The 24,053-nt window shown below is 40.8% G+C and overlaps 1 protein-coding gene across 3 annotated transcripts in view; it reads left to right on the top strand.

Moving 5' to 3' along the window:
- FLT3 (fms related receptor tyrosine kinase 3) overlaps window positions 1–24,053 on the top strand; it is an 83,244-nt gene that overhangs the window by 46,688 nt on the left and 12,503 nt on the right. For all 3 annotated transcript variants that reach the window (XM_004435287.3, XM_087436247.1, XM_087436248.1), the window contains 14 exons: window positions 1,126–1,253; window positions 1,572–1,711; window positions 1,809–1,962; window positions 3,235–3,403; window positions 11,690–11,793; window positions 12,479–12,587; window positions 12,852–13,030; window positions 13,820–13,923; window positions 14,010–14,142; window positions 14,232–14,336; window positions 17,890–18,000; window positions 18,902–19,055; window positions 20,914–20,996; window positions 21,832–21,959. In XM_004435287.3, the coding sequence (XP_004435344.2) occupies window positions 1,126–1,253; window positions 1,572–1,711; window positions 1,809–1,962; window positions 3,235–3,403; window positions 11,690–11,793; window positions 12,479–12,587; window positions 12,852–13,030; window positions 13,820–13,923; window positions 14,010–14,142; window positions 14,232–14,336; window positions 17,890–18,000; window positions 18,902–19,055; window positions 20,914–20,996; window positions 21,832–21,959 (1,801 nt within the window). The remainder of the gene's footprint in view (window positions 1–1,125; window positions 1,254–1,571; window positions 1,712–1,808; window positions 1,963–3,234; window positions 3,404–11,689; window positions 11,794–12,478; window positions 12,588–12,851; window positions 13,031–13,819; window positions 13,924–14,009; window positions 14,143–14,231; window positions 14,337–17,889; window positions 18,001–18,901; window positions 19,056–20,913; window positions 20,997–21,831; window positions 21,960–24,053) is intronic.

Here is a 24,053-nt window from a genome sequence, read left to right on the forward strand (position 1 = left end):
ACCGGATAAACGTTTGCTCTGTTTTTTGTGTGTGTCATAGCTAAGTTCTTACAAAGTAAGAATTTATTTAGTTTGAACTAATTAAAATTTACTAAACAACTTTTATCAAAAAATGGGACTACATAGAAGGAGAAAAGGTGAAAAATCAGGTTACCAAATGATATGAATGTGAGTTAGAGGAAAAAGAAAGAGATTACCTGCAGATATATATGTAACATGTGCATTAAAAAAAAGTTGGAAAGCTACACATCGAAATAATAGCAGTTGTTATCTCAGGGCAGTAGGAATATGGGCAATTTAAAATTAAAATTAAAATTTAAAAATTTAATTAAAAACATTCTTTTCCTTGGGGTTTTCTGTATTTCCCAAAATTTCTGCAATGAACCCAATTATTGTTGTCTTATAATAAGGAAAAAACCCTCAAGGAATGATACATGAACAAAGAAAAGAATACACTTGTGTAAAGCGATAAAGAGAAGAGTGGCTATACACAGACTCTGAAAGCGGCGTCTGCTTTGGGAAAGGTCATGGTCAGGGAAGCTCTCAGGAGGCACTGAGGTCCGTCTTCTGCTGAGGCGAGGAGAAGGGAGGGTGCAGCCTGAGATGTGGCTGACTGCCCTCTTGAGTGACACCTCCGCTTCCCTCTCTTAGCTCTGGGGACTCAGGGGACTTGTGCAACTTGAGCTTCTCTCCTCTCGTTGGTTGTCATCTTCCATACTTCAAGATACCTACCTTGTTAGGCTGTATTACACCTAATCATGCCTTCCTTTTCTCTCCCCGCCTTCTGTCTCCTTCTGTCTTCTTTCTCAATTCTTCCTTTCTTTCTCTCTCTTTAAACAACAACTAAAAAAGAGGTCACCAAACACAAAAACTTGTACACTGTTTTGTTATGTAGTTCTGTCTAGTGTTATTCTAATTGGTTGAGGTAATGAGTAACTAACTGGTTCCCTTATGAACTCTTTGCAGAAACCATTGATTTGGGTTTGTTTACCTTTTGACCTGCCCCGTCTTTGTACTCTTAAACAGGCTCTTAAAACAGGCTCTAGAGACTTTGTTCTTGTCCTGAACCTTCATTTGTAATTTTAAAACATGTTAACTCAAATGACATTTATTTTCTGATTGCAGCTGTAAAGGAGAAAGTCCAGCTGTTGTTACAAAGGAGGAAAGTGTACTTCATGAATTATTTGGAACAGACATAAGGTGCTGTGCAAGAAATGAGCTGGGCAGGGAATGTACCAAGCTGTTCACAATAGGTAAGACCATAATATCATGTACTTCTGTTTTCAGTGACTATTCCTTAGAAACCATCTGGGACTAACCGTGACTGCTTAGGTAATCATTCAACTTCAGAAATTCTGTAATTCCTTTATACCATTTTAAATGGAATATTATGGATTCTGTAACTGATGATTTCTTCATAAGAGAGTAGTCAATCTCTAAAAGATTCTTTTATTAAAGTGGTTCCTAACTTTTGAGATGACATTAAAATCTTTGTTCTTCAGTGTTCAGGATATATTTTGTGATGAGGGAAAATCACTTTTTTTCTTACTTGGGATATTTTCATCTTCTAGATCTAAATCAAACTCCTCAGACCACACTGCCACAATTATTTCTTAAAGTGGGGGAACCCCTATGGATAAGGTGCAAAGCTGTTCATGTAAACCATGGCTTCGGGCTCACCTGGGAATTAGAAAATAAAGCCCTGGAGGAGGTAATATGGAGAATTTGCATTCTGAAAATGCAGAAACAGTGAACTAATAGTACAGGTTGAAATCATTAAATTCAAACTCTGTTTTATTAAAATCTAGGGCAGCTACTTTGAGATGAGTACCTATTCCACAAACAGAACTATGATACGGATTCTGTTTGCTTTTGTGTCATCAGTGGGAAGAAACGACACTGGATATTACACTTGTTCCTCCTCAAAGCATCCCAGTAAATCTGCTTTGGTTACCATCATAGGTAATGCAGTCCGCTCATGCAATCTTTATTCATATTTTTAGTTGCTTTCGAGTGGAATGTAAGGTATGTACTGCAAATTCTATTTTCTTTTTTAACTTTTTTTTTTATAATTTTATTTATTTATTTTTCCCCCCAAAGCCCCAGTAGATAGTTGTATGCCATAGCTGCACATCCTTCCAGTCGCTGTATGTGGGACGCGGCCTCAGCATGGCCGTAGAAGCGGCGGGTCAGTGCGCGCCCGGGATCCGAACCTGGGCCGCCAGCAGTGGAGTGCGTGCACTTAACCGCTAAGCCACGGGGCCGGCCCTCTATTTTCAGTATAATGTTAGTATCAAAAAGCTGAGAAAGAAGCTGAAGTAGAATAGCTTTGCAAATAGAATCTGCCCACCCCCTTCCTTTTCCAGTTAAACCGTGCCCCCTTGAGTGCCGCTTCAGTGCAGTCTTTACACTGACCACGCTGTAATGTCACCATCTGTTTGTGGATTTTTGTCTTCCCATAGACAGTAAGTTTCCTGAGGACAAGGATAACCCCTTCTATCCTTGTAGTCCCAGAGCCCAGCAGAGAGCCTGACACAAAATAGGCACACAATAAATACTTGTTTTAGAACTAACTGAGAGGGCAGTGAGCAATGACTGAGAGAACTGGACAAGCACTTAGATGCATTGAAATTTGGGTGGACTGTGTAGGATTTGAAAATAACCATGCTTGAATAATCTCAGATTAGGTGGTAGCCTTCAGCCATAATGAAAATGCTAAGAAATGAAGTGATTCTCTTATCAAACTAATAAGGAAGTGGACAATAAGGAAATCTTGTGAATATTGCTGGCTAGATTGTTCTTTTATTTGTGCCCTGGATTATTTTATGTGGGATGTATCACCGAGAGGCATTCCGGCTGAGAACAAGGGGCTCCCAGACTCTGTCAGTGGACCCCTACTATGTGCATGGTTGGCTAGGCTGGGGGAGCCCTTCAACCTCGTGTAAACATTTGCAAAATTGGTAGGTTTATTTATCCATTTCTTTGGGAAGAGAGTCAATTATTTACATCCATTTCTTAGAGGAATCTTGACTCCAGAGTGATGAGGCTTATAACTGGGAATAGGACTCCTGTATTTCTTGTTGGACTATCACATCTGACCTGCAGCATGCCCACATCTGAATTTTCTTCTGATAAAATGATGAATAAAAATTTACCTTCTCAATATATTTCCATATGAATCTCATTATCTAATATATGAGTGCTTTTTTCTTTCTTTTTTTTTTTTTTTTACAGAAAAGGGATTTATAAACGCTTCCAAATCAAGTGAAGATTATGAAATTGACCAGTATGAAGAGTTTTGTTTTTCTGTCAGGTTTAAAGCATACCCACAAATCAGATGTACATGGACCTTCTCTCAAAAATCATTTCCTTGTGAGCAAACTGGCCTCGATGATGGGTACAGGTGAGACAACAAAGAGCTCCGGGACTCATGATCATTCGTAGCGCAACTCTTCCCGTTGCCCATGAGAAGAGCAGTTTTGTATTATGAGTTTATATATTATTGAGTTAACATTGAAGACAAGAAAACAAACAGCAGATGTGAGGGCATAGTAACAATTTTATAATCAGTTCAGATAGTGTAACCCACCGCATGAAAAACGGAAAGAATCATATTAGTTTGAGTGTGGTTCTGTGGCGTTTTCTGAGTCACCACATTGTTACTTCCTAGTTGAGAGTATGTGCTACAGCACACCGAGTCTCCCTGAGCACACTGCAGATGACTGAGGAAGTAAAACCCCTTAAAAACAGGAAAACATTACCTATAGGTGTATTGACTTAAGTTTTCAAAAAATAAATACAGAAATAGCCCAATAATAAATGCTGAAGGAAAACTTCATTTTCCTGGGGATTTGTAAAACTGTTCTCAAGGTTCTCTTATGGGAGAAATCCTTCATTCCCTCTTTGGAAAACAAAAAACAACCTTTTTCTTGTATTTTCTATGGCTATGACACCTCTTATCTCTTCAAACTAATCCTATGTAACATAGTTTCAGGCTGAACTACGAGGGTCTGAGAGGCACTTATGCTCTCTCAAGCAAGTCAACAGTCTAGAATAAATTCTTGTTTCTCAACATGTGGTTCTTAAACCACATGTATAGGAATCATCTGGGCAAATTCCAGACATGCCAAACCCAAATTGGGGCAAAATGCCCAGATTCTACATTTTTCATGAGGATCTCTGGAAATTCCTATCACAGGTCTAGATCTGTGCTGTACAATACAGTAGCTACCAGCCACGTATGGCTATTGTGAACTCGAAATGTGGCTGGTCCAAATTGAGATATGCTGTAACTGTAAAATACACACTAGATTTTGAAGACTTATATGGAAAAAAATGTAAAATATCTCACTAATAATTTTTATATTGATTATATATTCAAATCGCAGTATTTTGGATATATTGAATTAAATAAAATCTATTATTACTTTTTACTTTTTTTATGTAGGTAACTGGAAATTTAATTTTGCATTATATTTTATTGGATAGCACTGGTTGAGATGAAGAATAGGAGTTAAGCTTTTTTCACCTTGATTCTTCTCAGTGTTTGTTTCACAATTAATGTGCTGTTCTTCACACCGAAAAGTGACTTGTAATTGATCCTTGTTTGCATTTTACAAGAGTGGTGTAACACAGAGTTTGCATGGAACCATCTTCCTGCTCTCACCCAAACCTCCTACTGTTCAAAGCATTCATTTTTCAGGTCATTAAGAATGCAGCCTTTGGTCTGTGAGTTGACTGATACACACTCCTCTAACTCATGATTTCTCAACAGCAGCACTGTTGACATCTTGGGCTGGATAATTCTTTGTTTTGGGGGGCTCTCCTACACTTTGTAAGATGTGTAGCAGCATCCCTGGCCTCCACCCAATGGATGTCAGTAGCACCACCACCCCCATGGTGACAACCAAAAATATCTCCAGACACTGCCAAATGTCCCCTGGTGAGGAAAAATTGCCTGTGGTGGAGAACCACTGCCTTGGAGGAATCACTCCATTGCCATAAGCCCTTATTCCGAATCATCAAACTTCGAAAACAGAAGGCCGAGGAGTCAGCTCCTGTCTTCCTAGTTGAATTGATTACCACAGGCCTGTGTTCAGAAGGCTATCAGTGGTGTCATCATCCCCTCCCTTCTTTGTATTGTGACCCAGTGTCAGAGAAGCTCCTAGCACTATGAGATTCTCTTTTGAACCTGATTCAAAGAGATAGAGGATCAGTTCAGTTTAGTTCAACAGATATTCCTTTAACATCTTCTTGATCAGTTTGATGCTGTGAGGGGCTACAAGAGTGAATAAGGTAATATCTCTCCCTCCACCCCAAATTTATACAGGCACATTTAAGTGCCAGAGGCCACCCAAGAGATTATTGCTTCTGTGCTGGTGACATCTGACACAACTTCTTGAGATTTTACAGAATTACTGATTAGAGGACCATGTCTCTGATATATGGGTCACGGGCCAATCTAGTGGGCTAGTTAATTTGGTTTCATTCCATGGCCACAATCTGTACCAAGGTAGTTCTCCTGTGGAGGTAGCCAAATGAATAAATCAGGGAAGATCCTGATTCCTGTAGTGTTTTGTACCTCTGTTTTCCGTAATTACCTGGTAATATAGTTAACCTCTTTGTGTGTTGAATCTTACCAGTGAGTTTATAAGCTCTATAAGAATAGACGCTCTGTCATTTTTCTATTTTTGTACAATGCCTCGTTCAGTCAACAGGTGTTAATAAATTAATGAATTCATCATCACCCCTGGAAAGCAACTCAAAGTGCATAGCCCAAGCCCAAGATGAGTCAGTGGTATTTTCTTTGCACTGCAAGGACCACACACAAGGCCCTTACCACAACACCCAACACTCAGTGTTTATTTTATTTAAAAAGTTCTTGAAGAGCTACATTGTGTGTTGGTGATAATGATACACTGGGTGTGATGAGCCACTTAATACACAAGGCAAAGGGAAGATGGAGCCTCCTTCTTCTTGAAAAAGATGCTTAAAATATTGGACAAAAAATGAACAATGAAAAATTTGAACACACCTCCAAATGCTCTAAATGTCTTTTGCTCTCCACATGAGGCTCTGTGTTGAGATGGGGGTGCAGATTAAATTATAATCTGAGTTCTTTTCAACTTTTTATTATAAAAGATTTCAAATTGACTAATAAACTAAAGAAATAGTACAGTGAGCATCCTTTACCCACCACCTAGATTCAGCAGTTTAATCAAACTGGATTTTGTTTGTGAAGTACAGTATTTTAATCATGTTGCAAGAGATGACTTTATAAGCGTGACATGATTTTTTTATATGTAACTGAAAGGTCTATGTTATAACACTGCTCCTGAAAAAGATTTAGTGTGGTCATAGTGTATGTGCCAGAAGTCTTTCAGCTTCCCCACCTTCTCAGCTTCATTTCCCCAATTTACTTCCTCAAATATTACACCAAAGTTTATTAGGGCTTGCCTTTATGTGTTTACATTTTATTAAATTATAACTTTGCAGCAGTCCTGATATCCTGGTCTTGAGAAAAGATTCTAGGATATTTCATCAGTTAGTTTCCATAATTTCCTATCTTTATAGACTTCATTATAAACACCAGATCTACTTTAGCTTTTCCCAGTTTCATGGTAGAAAAAAAAAAGACAACTTATTAGGATGTTATAATTATTTAGTAATTTCTTCTGAAAGACTCTCCTTAGGCTTGACAAATCCTTGTGTTTTTCTTTTCCCTGAAATATTTAATTTCCCAAATCTACGAGTCTAAGTTCTGCTCATAGCAAGTAACTGAACACTTATGGTAAACAGCAGTGTGCTGGTCGTCTGGGTTCTGGGTGGTGAGACACATCCTTCTCAGGAACAGACAGACGGAAAAGCAGGCTCTCAAATCAATAAATGATATGTAATTACAGAAGTGTATTGAACCTCTTTGGGAGGATTTTTTTTTTTCTGAAGGAGATGAGCCTGAGCATCCATATACAGAAAGGAGGGAAAAGGAAGAGAAAAAATTGGATCGTGAAATACCAAGAGCCCCCAACCACATCTTGCCCCCCTCGGTTGTAAGGTATTAACCACATCATATGAAGCGACTCACTGAGAATAAAAGAAACTTCTTTGAGCTCTTACCATGTGCCAGACAATGTGCAAAATCCTTTATATGGATTACCTCCTTTAATCCTCATAATCCCATTTTATGAAATGTGGAAACAGGATAAGTTACTTGCCCAATCACTTAGGGCAAAGTCAGTACCCTTCATTCACTCTCGTTTTCTAAAATTGCCTTTAAAAAAAATAGAGATAACACCCATAATTCCACCTCCAGAGATTATATTTCGGACTTTTTCTATGTAACCACCATGATAGAAACATATAAGTATAGATTTTTGTACAAACATGAAATTAATTGTGTCATTTGTAACCTGATTTTTCATTTAAAAATACCATATCTTTCTATGTTAATAAGTATATTATTATATCTTACTTTGTTTACATTATCATTTTATTTATTTTTTAATTATTATTTTTGTGTGTGTGAGGAGACCAGCCATGTGCTAACATCTGCCAGTCCTCCTCTTTTTCTGCTGAGGAAGACTGGCCCTGGACTAACATCCGTGCCCATCTTCCTCCACTTTATATGGGACACCGCCACAGCATGGCCTGCCAAGCAGTGCGTCGGCGCGCACCCGGGATCCGAACTGGCGAACCCCGGACCGCCGCGGCGGAGTGCACGAACCTAACTGCTTGCGCCACTGGGCCGGCCCCTACATTATCATTTTAATGGCTGTATAGTATTCCATTTTTAGAAAATTTATTTTCATTAACTCCTATTGATAGGCATTTACTTTAGTTTTTTTTTCTTTGCATCTTTCTTTTTATTTTAATATGATTTTCTCACTTACTGTATACCCCAGAGTAAAGCTTCTAAATGTCCTTCTTATTCAAAATGATTACTGGACTTAATAAGCCTCATAGTAATGATAATCTAACACATATATTGTGTTTACTACATGCTAGGCACTGTTATAGGCACTTTATACAAAACTGCTTTAATAAAAACTTCACACAAAGTTCTGCTCCAACAACCATATGAGGCAGATACTATTACTATCTTCATTTTACAGATGAGGATAACTGAGGTGGAGAGAGGTTAAGCGACCTGCCCATGGTCACACCACTGAGCGATGACGGAGTTGGGATTCCAGCAAAAACAGCTGACTTCAAAGCCTGTGTTTTTAACCACATCGCTATACTGCCTCTTGACACCCACTCATTTCAGAAGTGTGAGATTCTCAAACCCAGTGTGTAAGGAAGCAAAATACAAGCATGCTCTTTGGTTATTTGAAAATAAAAGTGTGCCTCCTGGTGAGATGTGCCACACTTTGCTATTGAGTTTTTAATGGTCGTACTCCCCGAGGCTTGTTGGCCCTCCTGAAATAAAATAAAAACGAGCATGGTATTATATAGTCTAATGTAAAATCATCAGCATCTCTCTCCCGCCCCCCGACTATCTTGATCTAACTCAGGGCAGAAATTTGAACAGATCAGATTCAACTTGAGTGGGGCTCAAGCCAGCCGAAACCGCGGGCTGAGGGAGACAGGATTGTGGACGTCCTGTTGGGGTGACTGTTGGCCCCGCGTAAAGCACTTCAGTCTAGTCAGCTCTTCGCTTTCCAGTTTCAGAAGCTCCCAGTATCTCCAGGACATGCCTGATTGTTCTCTGCATTCTGATTTGACTTTGATGATCCCTTGCTCTTTGCAAAAAGCATCCTTTATAGTAAAATTACTCCCTGAGTCACTGGAAAGAGCCTGCCCTTTCTCAACTCCTCCCCTCTCGGCACTAAATGGAAAATAAAAATGACCTGCATTTTGATTGTACAGAGGAGAGAACTCTTTTCATAGTTGTAATGAGACTACATCTTCTTTGTCACCAAGGTATTATTTCTCTGTAAACTCCAATTTCCTGATCTCTTGTCTCCTGACAGCTGGCCCTTTTTAGAAAAACCCTAGGGGAGAGAGGAAGCTTTGAATCTCTTGATCACCTAATTGGTTAGTCCCCTTGGAATTTCCAGAGGAGGCTCAGCGACGCAGTTGCTATTGCTGGGGTTAACTGTCATAAACAAGGGCACGGGCAATTTAAAACAACGTGGATATTCACTTACATGTTCAGTCTACTTATGTGGCCAATTTCCTACCTGGAAGAGTGAGACCATTTCAGATGCTCTCTTGTCTAAACCCTGGCAACTCCTGCTCCATTAAGACAGCACAAAAGACTTAGGAGGGAAAGAGTTTACAAAACATTTTGCTTTGGTGCATGATAGTCAATAGTTGTATTGGAAATTTCTTTTCCTATTAAATTGATCGGTGCTTTTGGCATGGTCCATGGCTAGCCACACTGGCTTCTTTTTTATCTCCTCTGTTCTCCCTTTTTAGGGTCTTTGCTATTGTCCAGTGAGAATTACATTTTCCCTTTTAGAAGCTCACTTCTTTCTCTTCTTGGACCACTTAAATGCTGCCTTCCTAAAGTCTGGAAATCGCACATAGCCATATTTACTCTTCTCCCTAGGTTATAATTTGGCTTTCCCCAATCTTTCTGTCACTTCCGCTTCACCAACCATTTCCTTCTTGCTGTCCAGAAGTAGGTCAGGATAAGAAATTCCCCTTTTTATGTCTTCAGCCTTCTTGTTAATGAGGCAAACAAAAAACTTGTTAAATGCTCACTTGATAGGCCAGAGAAATAAATTCTCTCATCACTATGTACAGTCAGAATTACCTTTTAGCTTCCGACTTAAGGGCACAGAACATCGGAGTCAGATAAACATGGGCTCAAAAGCTGTTCTATCAGTTGCTAGGTGGTGTTTTGAATCTTAGGGATCAATTGGGATTCTGTTCTCTCCTTCATCTTCCATATCCAATCCAGCACCTGCTGTTCCCTTTTTCCTGGTGCCTTTTGGGTTTGCTCTCTCCTCTCCTTTCTCATTTTCCCATCTTAGACAACACTCATCTTTTCAGGCTCTGAACTCTTGTCTGAACTTTTACTTCTCCTCTCATAGGACTTCCCACATTATACTGTAACTGCTTATTTACTGGCCTGCCTTCACCAAACCGTAAATTCTGGGAGAACGGAAACCTAATTTTTCTAACTCATGTTGTATTCCTGATTCCTCCACAATTAGGCTCTACCACTGACAGTAGAATGAATGAATGAATGAATTCCTGGGTTACTACAATAACTGCCTCCAGACTTCTCTCCAATAAACTTTTCCTGCTACCATCACTCTAAACTAAGATGCTGTTCATGGTATTCTCTCCTGCTCAGGAGTCCACAGCATCTGATTCCTGCTTTCTCCTTCAGGTCTAAATAATTAGGCCTGTTTTTCAAGGTCCCTGATCAGCCTCCCCACCCTATCCACTGAGCCCTCTTTGCTGCTACATCCCACATGCACCTCTGCTCCAGTGAAGAGCTTTCCCATCACTCTCCTTCGTGGCCTGAGGAATTCCTGCCTCATGTTTTAAGTCCTGCTGTTGCCTCCTCCTTGAATGTCCTTTTCTTTTGCCCTCATTAAAACCAGCTTATCCAGTGAAGACCTCACTCAAGTCCTGCTTCTGTGAGGCTCTCTGAACTTTTCTCACTTACACTGGCCTCTGCCTTCTTTCGTCCTCTACTGGCCTTCAGTTTAATGCTTTAACTGTTCTACTTATGCAGGTTTTGTCCACCCACCTGGATTGTGATATCTTTGAGGGCAGGAGCTGTATATTCTAGGTGTTTTGCCTCCTACATAGCTCCTAGTTTAAGGCTGGCTTCCACTCCAGGTCCTCCTGTTTACATTTCTACCCTGCCCATACGTAGTCTTTTTTTTTTTTAGGCTATACGGAGATGGCCCAATTAAATATTTTGTGAACAAGACTGAGATTTTTTATTCTTATTCTAAGGGAAATTTTTTTCTATTTCTTCAATGCATGAAGGCATATTCAACAGCTCCTTGCTCTCCTACCTCTCCTACACTATCCGACATCCCACTACAATATCCAGCGTCCCATTTACTTGGTAGGCATGGTGGATAATCCCCAATATCAAGTTATCCATATCAAAATGTATTGAGTGGGTGATGAGCACTCCAAGTAGATCTAGAGCCTGCTGAGACCACCCAAAGATTTCTGTACCAACTCAGTGGATTTGAGCCCTCATCATTGTTAATTGCTATATAAGTCAAGGGTTTGTCATAGATCCTGCCTTGGACTGACATCAGAGAGCCATCCTTTCAGGAAGCAGGGGGGTTATGGGTTCCTCCACTTCAGAGGTTCTTCTATATTTCTGGGAAGTCAGACTAGTCCGGAATGTATAGAACAGTAGGGGCAGAAACCTTCTTGTCTCACTGAGGAACCCCAGACTGGATCAGTACTTCTCAACCTTCAATGTGGGCATGAATCACACGGAGATCATCTTAAAATACAGACTCTGAGTCAGTAGGTTTGGGGTGGGGTATTTGTATTTCTAACAAGCTCCCAGATAATCCCAATGCTGATGCCTGTCCATGGGCCGTATTCTGAGTAGCGAAGGCCTAGCATACAGACACCTTCTTGTCCACTGAACTTTAGGGAGTGAACGTCTCAAGGAAGACTTGTCCCATGCACACCGCCATTCATTTCAGCATCTCCTGTAAGAATCTTGCTAAGTCTGCCTTTAATTCTTTTCAAACAGCATATCTAAGTTTTGCAACCATAAACACCAGCCAGGAGAATATATATTCCATGCAGAAAATGATGACGCCCAGTTCACAAAAATGTTCACACTGAATATAAGAAGTAAGTTAAATTGTCAAGAAATTTAATTTTAATCTTGTAACTCCTTAATTATTTATTAACTATGGCCAGAAAGAGCTAACTAATGGCATAGAAGGAATGCTATAAAACTGTTTTTATATGCTGAAGTGTTTTGAAATTTTACTTTCATATCTACTGGCTTTGTTTATATATAGCTTTTTCTGTGTTCATCCTTTGAAGCCGAGAGACTTATTCCATGTCCTCTCTGACTGTGCTTTAGTGTTGTGACTTTTTTGACTTTAGTACTTTGAAAGATCATGTTAAGGAAAGGCTGAAAGTCATATTGCCTACCATTTATTTGTTTTAATAATTTTTGTTTCTTTGGTGTATAAAAAGATGAGAGTACACTTCATTGGACTTCTTGCAGATATTTCTGAAGCTTAAAATCATTTTGAGGTGTATGGGTAGATAGAGATCTACACCTCAGCTCTCTCCAGGAGTCTAGCAGTGGAAAAGTGCTATAGGTGGTAGGGCTGCTTGTACATAAGGTTACATAACAAGGGGGAGAGAGGGAATAACCAGAGACCTTGAGTCATCCTGCATGAGACACCCTCCCAGAAGTACAAACTGCTTGGAGTAAATGGGCAGCCTATTTGAAGCCAACTTTGAAACCATTTCTGGAAAGTACCATACTACATGAGCTTATTTTTCATGTTATTTTCTTCAGGGAAACCTCAAGTGCTGGCCGAGGCATCAGCAAGTCAGGCTTCTTGCTCCTCTGATGGATACCCATTACCATCTTGGACCTGGAAGAAGTGTTCAGACAAGTCTCTCAAGTAATAAGGATGTCTTTTGTGTTGGAAGAGCGTAAAACTCACACTCTGACATGTTGACTCTTTCTCATGAAGTCAGTTTAAGAAGATATGATGAAGTATTTAAAATGCTTACCTTCTGAGTCAACCGTAATTCTAAATGGTCACCAATTGTTTCTGATAACTTATAATAGATGAATGTCTTTTAGAGTTCACTAGAGAAACCCTAACTTCCAATCTGATGACAGCCCCACCTATCTAACCTCTCTGTCTGCCATTTCTTTTCAGCTGCACAGAAGAAATCACAGAAGGAATTTGGAATAAAAAGGCTAAAAGAAAAGTATTTGGAAAGTGGATCTCGAGCAGTACTCTTAACATGAGTGAGGCCGTAAAAGGGTTCCTGGTGAAGTGCTGTGCATACAATTCCCTTGGCACATCTTGTGAAACAATCCTTTTAAACTCACCAGGTATACAGCAGTTGCTGTTGTAATGCACCACCTTCAGGAATTCCCCACTAGAAGTTAGTCCCTGTCGTTGGCTTTTATTTGGGGAATTTTACAAGAGCAGATAGATTCAGTGTGTGAGACAAGAAGGCTTTTTGAGTCGGGCGAGAATCCCCACTGAATCTCTACGGTTTTGGAGTTTGGGAGCAGAGTGACTTCTGCTTAGGTTGTTATGACTCACGGATTTGAGTGATGTAGGTAGAACTTTAAACGCCCAGTAGAGTGAATATCTACCGGAAGAGCCAACTCTAGTGACACGGATTTAGTAATCTGGAGTCTCTCCCATTTTCCCTTTGGCTTAATCTTATTTGCCTTTAGCCTGCTGTTTTATAATTTTTAGTTTGTTTTTTAGAGCCCTCCTAAGTTAAACAATTCTGAAACCTGTCCGTCTATGCTAATAGCTTAGAATCACCAGCATCCCCAAACTAACTTCTCCACATTCATATGATATCTTCGTAGGAGAAACACAAACTTTTTTTATCTGACTTATATATCCTGTGGGTTTAAATAGATGTAATTCTTATAACCCTAGTAAGTGATTTTTTAAAAATGGGTTCAGAATCACTTAAAATTTTCTAGGAAGGAAACTTGTCCTTTATATGAACATTGCCTGATTTTCTGTGGGGAGTAGAGTATTTGTGGAGTGCTTGTAAGGACTGCAAATAATGGTTACTCAAACAGGATGTGAGATAATCTACTATACTATCAGCCAGGAATTCTAACTCATCGCTCAGTGACTCTCTTTCCTTGCAGGCCCCTTCCCTTTCATCCAGGACAACATCTTCTATGCAACAATTGGGATTTGTCTGCCCTTCATTGCCATTTTAACCATGCTAATTTGTCACAAGTACAAAAAGGTAAAAGCAAAGGTAAAAATTAACCATTGTTTCCTAATTCTGAAGAACTGCCTATTGCTAATTGACTCATTATTTTATCTCTGAAGCAATTTAGGTATGAAAGCCAGCTGCAAATGGTGCAGGTGACCGGTTCTTTGGATAATGAGTACTTCTACATTGATTTCAGAGAATATGAATATGATCTCAAATGGGAGTTTCCAAGAGAAAATTTAGAATTTGGTAAGAATCAAATGTTCCAAATGTTTCTGTAGCGTTTCCTTTCTGTTGGAAAATCTTTAACATGCACTCACTCACCATTTATCTTGCAGGGAAGGTACTAGGATCGGGTGCTTTTGGAAAAGTGATGAATGCAACAGCTTATGGAATTAGTAAAACAGGAGTCTCAATCCAGGTTGCAGTCAAAATGCTGAAAGGTACAGTAAAGGGGAATGATGTCCACAAAGATGGGAGGCGCAGTCTCCCACCGCCCCTTCTTCTCTTTTCCATCATTTTTATGGTTACTGCTTGCCATGTCTCAAGCCTAAAAAGGGAGTGAGTTGGGGTTAGTGTCAACCAAGTCATGAATATAAAATGCAAGTCATGGGCGGGTCACATGGCTTAGCGGTTAAGTGCTCGCGCTCCGCTACTGGTGGCCCGGGTTTGGATCCCTGGCGCGCACCCACGCACCGCTTCTGGGGCCATGCTGAGGCCGCGTCCCACGTACAGCAACTAGAAGGATGTGCAACTATGACGTACAGCTATCTACTGGGGCTTTGGGGGAAAAAAAAAGGAGGAGGATTGGCAATAGATGTTAGCTCAGAGCCGGTCTTCCTCAGCAAAAAGAGGAGGATTAGCACGGATGTTACCTCAGGGCTGATCTTCCTCATTAAATAAATAAATAAATAAATAAATAAATAAATAAATAAATAAATAAAAAACAAGTCATGAATACGAGACTCCACCTCTTCTTCCTCTTCTCTGTTTAGTGGTTTTTTTTGTGTTTGAATATTTGGGGATACTGTTGCTACAGGTAGATGTTGTTTCTTATTATTTGACACAGACTCTAGGTAGAAGAGCAAATTGGAGCCCTCTGTACCACTTCACACTCATTGCTCCAACCACTCCCATCTGGCATCCACTGCCATCCCTCCCCCTTAGCATCACTCACTAAGCAAGGGCCCGCCCAGCTGTTTGGAGGTCACTGATCACCGACAAACTAAGTCTAATGGGCATTTCTTAGTCCTCATGTTACTTGAATTTTCACCATAAATTGGCATGATTGACTATTCTCTCCATCTTTAAATGCTTTCTTCCTTTCGTTTCCACATCACCATATTCTTCTGGTTTTCCTCCTACCTCTCTGACTGCTTCACAGTCCTCTGCTGGCTCATTATCTTCTACCCAGCTGTTTATCTGGAGCTCCTAAAGGCCTGCTCCTGGACCTCCTTCCATTTTCACTCCACATGCTCATCATAGGTTATCTCAACCACACCTGTGACTTCATCCTATGTACCAAAGGTTCTCATGGTTGTGTCTCCCTTCTGAGCTTCAGGTTCATATGTCCAAATGCTTGGATATCTCAAAAGTTCCTTTAATTCAGCTTATCCAAACCAGACTCCTCCAACCCTGACCCTCCATCAATGCTCCCTCTCTCAGTGATTGGTTATGAGTACTAAAGACTAACATTCCACACAACCGGGCAAATCAGAAATCTAGGACTCATCCTTGCAATTGTCCTCATTCTAACACCCAGTAAGCTCTTCCTATCAGGTTTCCTGCTTAGTGTCTCTTGCGTTCATCCTCTTCTCTCTTATCTCTATTACTACCACTCTAGTCCACGTCCATATCTTCCGAATGGCTGCAATAACCTTTGGATTCTCTATACTGAAGTGCAAGGGATGGTTATGAAATGCAAAGCAGATCATATCATTTTCCTGCTTAACATTTCCGGTTGCTTTCAATTACTCTTGAAATAGTCTACACAGCCCTGGATGATTTGGCTGCTGCTCACTTCTCCACCTCCCACTCTCAGCACAGCGGCACACTGGTCTCCTTTCAGTTCCTCCAAGCAGTGTGCTCCCTCCCATCTCAGGGCCTTTGCACAGGCTGATCCTTCTGCTTACCCTTCCCCTTTCACGTAGTCATCTTTGACTCCTTTGGATCTCAGCTTAAATATCACTTCCTCAGGGAAGCCTCCTCTCACACCACAGACGAGATCAAGTTCCTTGCTATATGCTATCCTTAGCTCTCTGTAGGCTTTTTTTCCATAGAATTTATCACAATTATAATTACATATTTGTTTAATTATTCAATTAATGTCTTATCTGCCGCATTAGTCTGTAAGCCTCATGAGGGCTGGGTCTGTATCTGTTTTGCACTACTCTCTTCTTTCTTGATCTTTGCCCACCCTGTTTCTTCAGTATGGAATGTTCTTCTTCCTCTCTCCTCACGTGAATTCACCTGGTTAACTCCTGTTTTTCCTCAGGTCTCAGTATAGCCATTTCGTGTCCCCTTCCCCACCCCTCCTGAGGCTAGGTTAGGTATCCCTCTTGTGTGACCCCACAGCACCCCTACATTCATTTGCCATGTTGCATTTATCACACTATATTGTAATTGTTTATTTATTTGTTTCCCTTTTCCAAGAGACTCTAAACTCCAGGAAGACAGGGGTTGTGTCTTGTCTATCATTCATTCCCTCAATGCCTGGCACTTTGCCTCATACATAGTAGGCACTCAAGAAATACTTGTTCAATGCATGAATGAATGAATGAATGAATGAAAATCAGATAATGGTATATGAAAGTGCTTTGAAAAAGTTAAGCACACCATAAAATGTGTTATTTTGGTCATGAAGAACAAGACACGGACAATTGAAAGCTACAAATCCCTATAAAATGTGAAGCAGTGGAAGACATGAGGTGCTAGTGGGTCACAGGACACACAGTGAAGGATCTCACTCCCAAGCCAAGGTGTCGGAAATAAGGATACCCCTGAGAGCTCGCTCAAGACAAAATAGATGGCATCAATGTTCTGGAAAAACCACTATAAAAGCTAGGATGTCTTCCAGGACAAAATAATGAGACCTGGAAATACCTAATCAAATGTTCATTGAATGTAAAGAAAAGTTTTTATGTCTGTAAGAGAGAATATGTTAACAGAGGGCTGGGTGCCTGGTGCCTGGAGCCTGGAGCCTGGAGGGGACAGTCCAAAGACCCTGCCCTTGCCTCTAGGGCTCTAGCACCTGCCTGGGCAGGGGTGCCCGGACCAACTGGAACATCGGTCTCAATGAAACGAGACCTTGGAGTTCATCAATAACTACCCTGATGCTATGCTTCTAAGCAAGATGATGAGTACATTTTGCCAAGCTATCTATACTTGTCTCCAGGGAGAGAATGCATTGGCCAGTGAATACATTCTAGCCTACGCATCAGTTACATTTCTCATTATCAATTAATGAGTCTCTGGAGAACTTGGTTAGTGAGAATTGGTCCTTTTGGACCTCTCACCACTGGACCCACTGGCAAACTGAATGTTGTAGACCTGAGGGCCCCAGACTGGAGCCAACCATCCTCACTGACATTCCTGTCTTGTCTGTCTATGACTTTAACAAATGCAAGAGTCAAAAAAAAAGAAATGTATGTTTCATTTCTTCAGCATATGTATTAACTTCTACTATGGAGGAAAATCACGTATTATTATTATTTTGTTTTATTTTGTTTTTTGAGGGTCAATTATAAGGATTTTATTTTGGTAGACAGAGGAACATCCACTAGAAAGGCACATTATTAGATTCAACTTTTCTACTACAGTCTTTGAAATTCTGTCTTAAAACACAAGATATTGTTATTCAAAATTCATGGATTATTTTACGTATTTTAAAATTTTTATGCAAATCTGCTCTAAATTGAGGAAAGTTTTAATTTATTAAATAACCTAAAATGCCTATTTTATTTTAGTTTTACATTTTTTATGCTCTTCCGTTGACAGAAAAAGCAGACAGTTCTGAAAGAGAGGCTCTCATGTCTGAACTCAAAATGATGACTCACCTGGGAAACCATGAGAACATTGTGAATCTGCTGGGGGCGTGCACGCTGTCAGGTAACCAGTTCCCACTAAGAACACCTCATCAAAAATATGTCAGCCTGAAGACAAAGAGGGCAATTGTTCTCATTTTTTTCTTCTTTTTCCATCACAGTGTGGGCCCTCAAACCTAAGGGGGCTTAGACATTGAGCGCTCTGTAATCAGATGGGTCACTGTGGAGAATGCCTCTCTTTATGGAGAAGTGCCACGTAGTTGTAACCTACTGAACAACAATGACAGCACTGCAGGCACATTTTGTGGTGTCTCAGGCTGGCTGCTCAGAGGGTGCTTCTCCCCTGGCTGTGAAGCTGGCATCTGTAGTGGTGAGAACGGCTGCAGAGCTTGGCCACTGCCCTAGTTGGGCTGCTTCAAATAAGGCACAGCCGGGGTGGAATTTCAAACTCTTTCCCAGAATTCAATGGAGCATGTACTCTGATTCTCTCACTTCCCCCTAGAAATATCTGAATGATGTGCCCAAGGGTCATTCTTGCTGGAACAGCCAGCCTGGGACTGGGACTAAATGAAGAGAAAAAAAGAAAACGGATCTACAAGGAGATTGGGGATATATTTCTCCCTCTTCAGGCAAACAAGTCACCGTATATTTACCAAGTGCTCACAGTGCAGCTGGCATATTGTGCCCAGGTGCAAACTGGAGAGTCCAGGTGGCCAGTGGTTATTGTTGAGGCCACACGCACAAGGGCCAAAGTGGAAGGCAAGAAGACACTGCTTTCCAAAGGAATTTCAGCAAAAAGCTAAAATTGAGTTTAAAGTATAAGAAGAGATAGGCTCAGAAAAAGTTGTACTCTGCCAACGTCAGAGGAGAAGTGAGCTCTCGTAGACAATGTTCTCTGCTACACAGACGTCTGAAAAAATTGTTTGGTATTTGTATACCTGTAATTAAAACTGTCATTATTTCAGGACCAATTTACTTGATTTTTGAATATTGTTGCTATGGTGATCTTCTCAACTATCTAAGAAATAAAAGAGAAAAATTTCACAGGACGTGGACGGAGATTTTCAAGGAACACAATTTCAGTTTTTACCCCACTTTCCAATCACATCCAAATTCCAGGTAAGAGACTGAGTCAAGGTTTCATAATTATACATTGTAGAACACAGACAAGGTATGGCAGTTAAACACCCCCACGGGCCAGTCTCTAAAGCCATAGTCCAGCACTGTGTGGTCTGCGGGCTCTAAGACCTAGAAAGGTCACTTACCTTTGCTCTAGTTTCCCTGTTGATTTGCAGCAATGAGACCGTTCCCTTCCTACAGTTCAGGTCCTACAGTTGAGCCAGTCTCTGTCCACCTGGGCCTAAATCACACCCTAGACACAGAGTCAATTTTGGGAAAGGTGTGTTATTCGATCTTTCAGGCCTCCAGGTTAACACATAGGTATTGGTAGAAAGAATGAACACTTTTTCCAAAGTCCTTGACATAGTCACAGAAAGTAGTTCAGATCCTTGGAGTATTGCACAAAAGAGCCTTAAACTCATAAATTGGATTTTAAAAAATTAGGGTGGATTGATTGACATAATGTGGTGTGGACAAAATAAAGTAGTGGTAACATTCGTCTCTATGCTCTGCATTGTGTAGCCTGCCATCCGTGGGGTCCTGAGTGATTCTCAGTCCTGACGGGATTTCCTGTTTTAGCATGCAATAACGACGGCTCTAGGAGTTTGGTGGGACGCTCGTCCTCATCTTTGGAAATTTCTTGCTAGTTGCTTGAATATCGTAGCTCTGTGACGCCTTTCTCTGAATGAATTCACAGGCATTCTAATAGAATGATTCCTCAGCCCACAGTGCATTCCTATTTTCCCGCAGATGTGAAAGCTCTCCCTTATTCTATAGGCAGGTTTGTTAGAGACTTATATCTTTGCTGGGGGACTTTTGGAGGATGTGTTTGAGATTCCAGCCTTGGTTTCCTAGCATGTAAGTTTCAGTGCAGGCCTCTGGCCTTCTAGGATCTGAGACAGAGACCCAGCATGTTGAAGCCGGAAGGCCCCGTGGAGATCCCCACGCACGTCTTTGTGTGGCTGCCCTTAACTGATTCATACTATCACACCAATCTTCCCTTTACACTCATTTCTCAGTTCATATTCTAAAGTTGAAAAAGTTCTATAACATCATCTGTATTCTAGAATAGAGTCTATCCTAGTCAGTCAGATGCATGTAATCAGCCCTCCATGGTTAGTAACAACTGGTGCTGGTAAACTTAGCGCCTTTGATTCATTCTAGTCACTGGGATATTAAATATACTGAAGCAATTACTTTTGGAATATTTGTGGTCTGAACGCATGGAGTGATTTTCCAAAGATATGGAAATTGTAAATTGGGCTAAACTTGTATGCTGGAATAAATGGAATCTTTTTCTGTATATAATGCATACAAAATTTCTCAGTGATGAGTTCTATTTTATATACCATAAAGGAGATTTTCATTATTACTATTTATTAATTTTACAAGAAAAGGAAATAGAACACATAGGTCTCTATAGAAGATCTGTATTACATGCGCTTTTATAGGGAAAGTGGACTGAGTTTAGAAACAGAAGAATGAGGTGTGAGTCCTAGTTGCACTCTGTGTTAGCTTTGTGGTTTCAGCAAATCATATTTATCTCACCAAGCCAAATTTCTCTTTTATAAAATGTGACTTTGACGACCAGCTTGTAGAGTTGTAAGGATTGTGTGGGGTCTTCTTTGAACTGTAAGGCTCCGTACAGGTAACGGGATAAGTCCTATCTGAGTTAGACTGGTGAGCTTATCACACAGATGCTTTTAAAGTCCACAAAAAAGGACAAGTTGATGCTGTGCTTTTAATTTAAAAGCCCATTTGTAATTAGAATTCATTTCTCTGATGAACTGTATTTTTTTTTTATAAAATGTCTACTCAGAAGAACATAAATAATGAAATAGCAATTTTTTTTTAATAGTATGCCTGGTTCAAGAGAAGTTCAAATACACCAGGAGTTGGATCATATCTCAGGGTTCAATGGGAATTCATTTCAATCTGAAGGTAATATTTTATTCTAATTAGTAGCACTTTAAAATAGAAACAGATACAAGGATTCTGTATTAGCTATTTTTAAAAATTGTGTAAATACAAGAGCATGTTTTTCTTGCTAATGTCATCTATAGGCTTTATTAATGCATATTTGCTTTAAAGGTAGTTAAAGCCAACAGTTAATATATTATGAATTTTATGTCAATGATCAGCTAATAAGCACTGAGAGCTATTTTATTTGGTCAGGTTATTCTTTTTAAAGTCATAAATTAATTAGAGCTGTCCTATTACCTGCTAAGTGGAAAAGATGATGAGTTCTGGAGTCAGACAGAAGTTGGGTTAACCTCTGGTTCCTTCACTTTCTGGCTGGATGACTTTGGACAAGTTATTTAACCAACTGAGACACAATTTTCTCATTTGTAAAATGGGCCTAATAATACTTTCCTCATAGGACTATTAGAAGGATTAAATGGAAGAACATTAAGTGCACAATACGATTCATAAAATGTGGTAGATTAGTGTTAATTCTTTTCCCAACATGACAAAACTACCTAGTGCGAAAGAAGAGCATATGAAATTCCTAACTAGTCGGGAGGCTGTGCATGCATCACCAAAACAGCTAGAGAATTGATTCCTCTAACCAAAGACAATCTTCAGATGCATCTTCGTAGGCTGCACTGTTAGCACACATGGGTGGGCCCCCATGCCACCAGGAAAATGATGGGACAGCTTCATTTGTGTGTCTTAGCACCTCACCTAACTGTAGCTTTAATAACCTCCTCTTAGAGATTTAATCAGGCAATTTTGTAGAGTTTTGGCAAAAATGAGGACCAGTTCTATTTTATAGATGAAATTGAATATGAAAACCAAAAAAGGCTGGAGGAAGAAGAGGACTTGAATGTGCTTACATTTGAAGATCTTCTTTGCTTTGCATATCAAGTTGCCAAAGGAATGGAATTTCTGGAATTTAAGTCGGTAAGCTCCTTTAAAAGAGAAACTAACAACAAAAAAAGATAATTTTGAAAAAGAGATGTGCTTTTTTTTTCTTGTTTATTTTAACGCGTATCCCTTAAAGTCTGTCTTTCCCCCCTCACTGTTCACTGTGGGAGTCACCTCGAATGTTACCTCAGCTCTTGGCTGATGATAGTATAGAGGCCTGGGATCCGTCATTAGACAATGGTTATCACAGCCCTCCCGGGCTGTCCAGAGTCCCCTGAAGCCTCCAGATAGAAGTCCTGGGGGATCCCTCCTCAAAACCAGATGGAGCAGTGTCAGCCCTTCCTTGGACAGTCAGTTCCAGTTGTTCAGGCTATGCCCTGCTCATGGGCATTTGACCCAGGGGGTAGTGGAGGCTCAGATCCAGTGTGCTCTGCTTGCCAAGCCAGCCATCCTGGGCACCTTTGTCTAATCCACACCGTCATGCTGTCGGCCAGCAGCAGCCCTGTAGGCCTACTGCCCCCACTGCTAAATGCCGGATCCCCTGGCGTGTGACGCCGAGGCCGTGGAGCCTGCCTCAGACCATGGACTCGACCTCAGTTTTGCATTCTTCCTAAATTGCCTTTCTGCCCTGCTGTGCTCTGACATTTCAAATGTCTCCTGCGTATAAGCAGATTAAAGCCTTCCTCTGGCTACTTCCTGTCCTCATTCTCGTACCTTCCATCACCTTCTCTTTATTTCCCAAACTTTTCCCTCCTCTTTTTTCTTTGAGTCTCCTGGTCTTTTCCTCCCTCTCTCCTCCACTTCTCTCCCTTTGCCTCCTCTCTCCTCCTTCTCCATGAATTTGGAAAGACTAATTTCCACTGCATTCTTTTTTTCTTTAAAATGTTACTGTCTCGGGGCGGCCTGGTAGCGTAGCGGTTAAGTGCGCGTGCTCTGCTTCCGCGGGCCCGGAGTTTGCAAGTTCGGAGCCCTGGTGCACACCTACGCACCGCTTGTCAAGCCATGTGGTGGCGGCATCCCATATAAAGTAGAGGAAGACGGGCATGGATGTTAGCCCAGGGCCAATCTTCCTCAGCAAAAAAAAATAAGCGGGGAGGAAGGATTGGCAACAGATGTTAGGTCAGGGCTGATCTTCCTCACAAAAAAAAAAAAGGTGTTACTCTCATTATATTTTCCCACCCCTCATCTCTGAGGCACATTCTTCTCTTCATCTTTGCTACCTGCTGCTGGAGGCCCATCTTCTCAAGTTTCTTTAATATAGTTCGTTCACCTACACATGTATAGTAGAGCTTTCACAAGTATCTTCATAGACATTGGAGGGCAGCTACCTAGATCATCTGGCTGTTTGCTGCCTATAGTTAAGTAAACAAACTACCCACAATTGGAGGTCAAGGAGCACTGCCTTTTTTCCCCTGGGCTTCTAATAACGTGAATTTTTTGAAGACTATCCAGTTTCTTAGACCCCTCCCTTGTTTCTCCTCTGAATCATCATGTCTCCCTACTTCTCCCTACTTCTCTGGTTGCTCCTCAGTCTCCTCCACGGGCTCTTTGATGCCATCAGTTATTACTTGAGCACTGCCTACATGCCAAGCACTGTGCTAGGTGCTGAGACACAGAGTCAGATCTTATCATTGATGGGGAGAAAGAGACAAGCAGACATGCAAATCAAAGATTGTGCTGCAGTGTGATAAATATTGTGTTCAAGTAAGTTCTGGGAACCCAGGAACATCAGACCTGAGGGAGGGGAGGCGGTGCAGAAAAGGCTTTCTGAAGAAGTTCATGCTTGCACTGCAGGAGATTTTTGAAGGAAAAGATTTTGAAGGAAAACCAGCAGGGAACATGGGATAGAGTAAAGAACATGGAATCAGGAGGAAGTTTTTTGAGAAAAGTGATGAGTTAAACATGTTGAATGTTAGGTTCATTGGGCAACAAAGTAGAGCTTAGTCCAGCAGATATTTGGATATTCCTATCTGAAGCTCAAGAGAAATGTTTGGGTGGGAAGTAGAAATTTGGTGATGGTAGTTGCATCCCTGGCTTTGGATGACTCGGGGGAGGATGTGGAATGAGAGGGTGTGGCCCTGGGGATGAGAGCAGGCTCATGCACAGAGCCACGGGAGGAAACAGGAACCA

This window comes from Ceratotherium simum, chromosome 10, assembly GCF_057802395.1.
Source record: "Ceratotherium simum simum isolate JZ-2026a chromosome 10, ASM5780239v1, whole genome shotgun sequence".
NCBI lineage: Eukaryota > Metazoa > Chordata > Mammalia > Perissodactyla > Rhinocerotidae > Ceratotherium > Ceratotherium simum.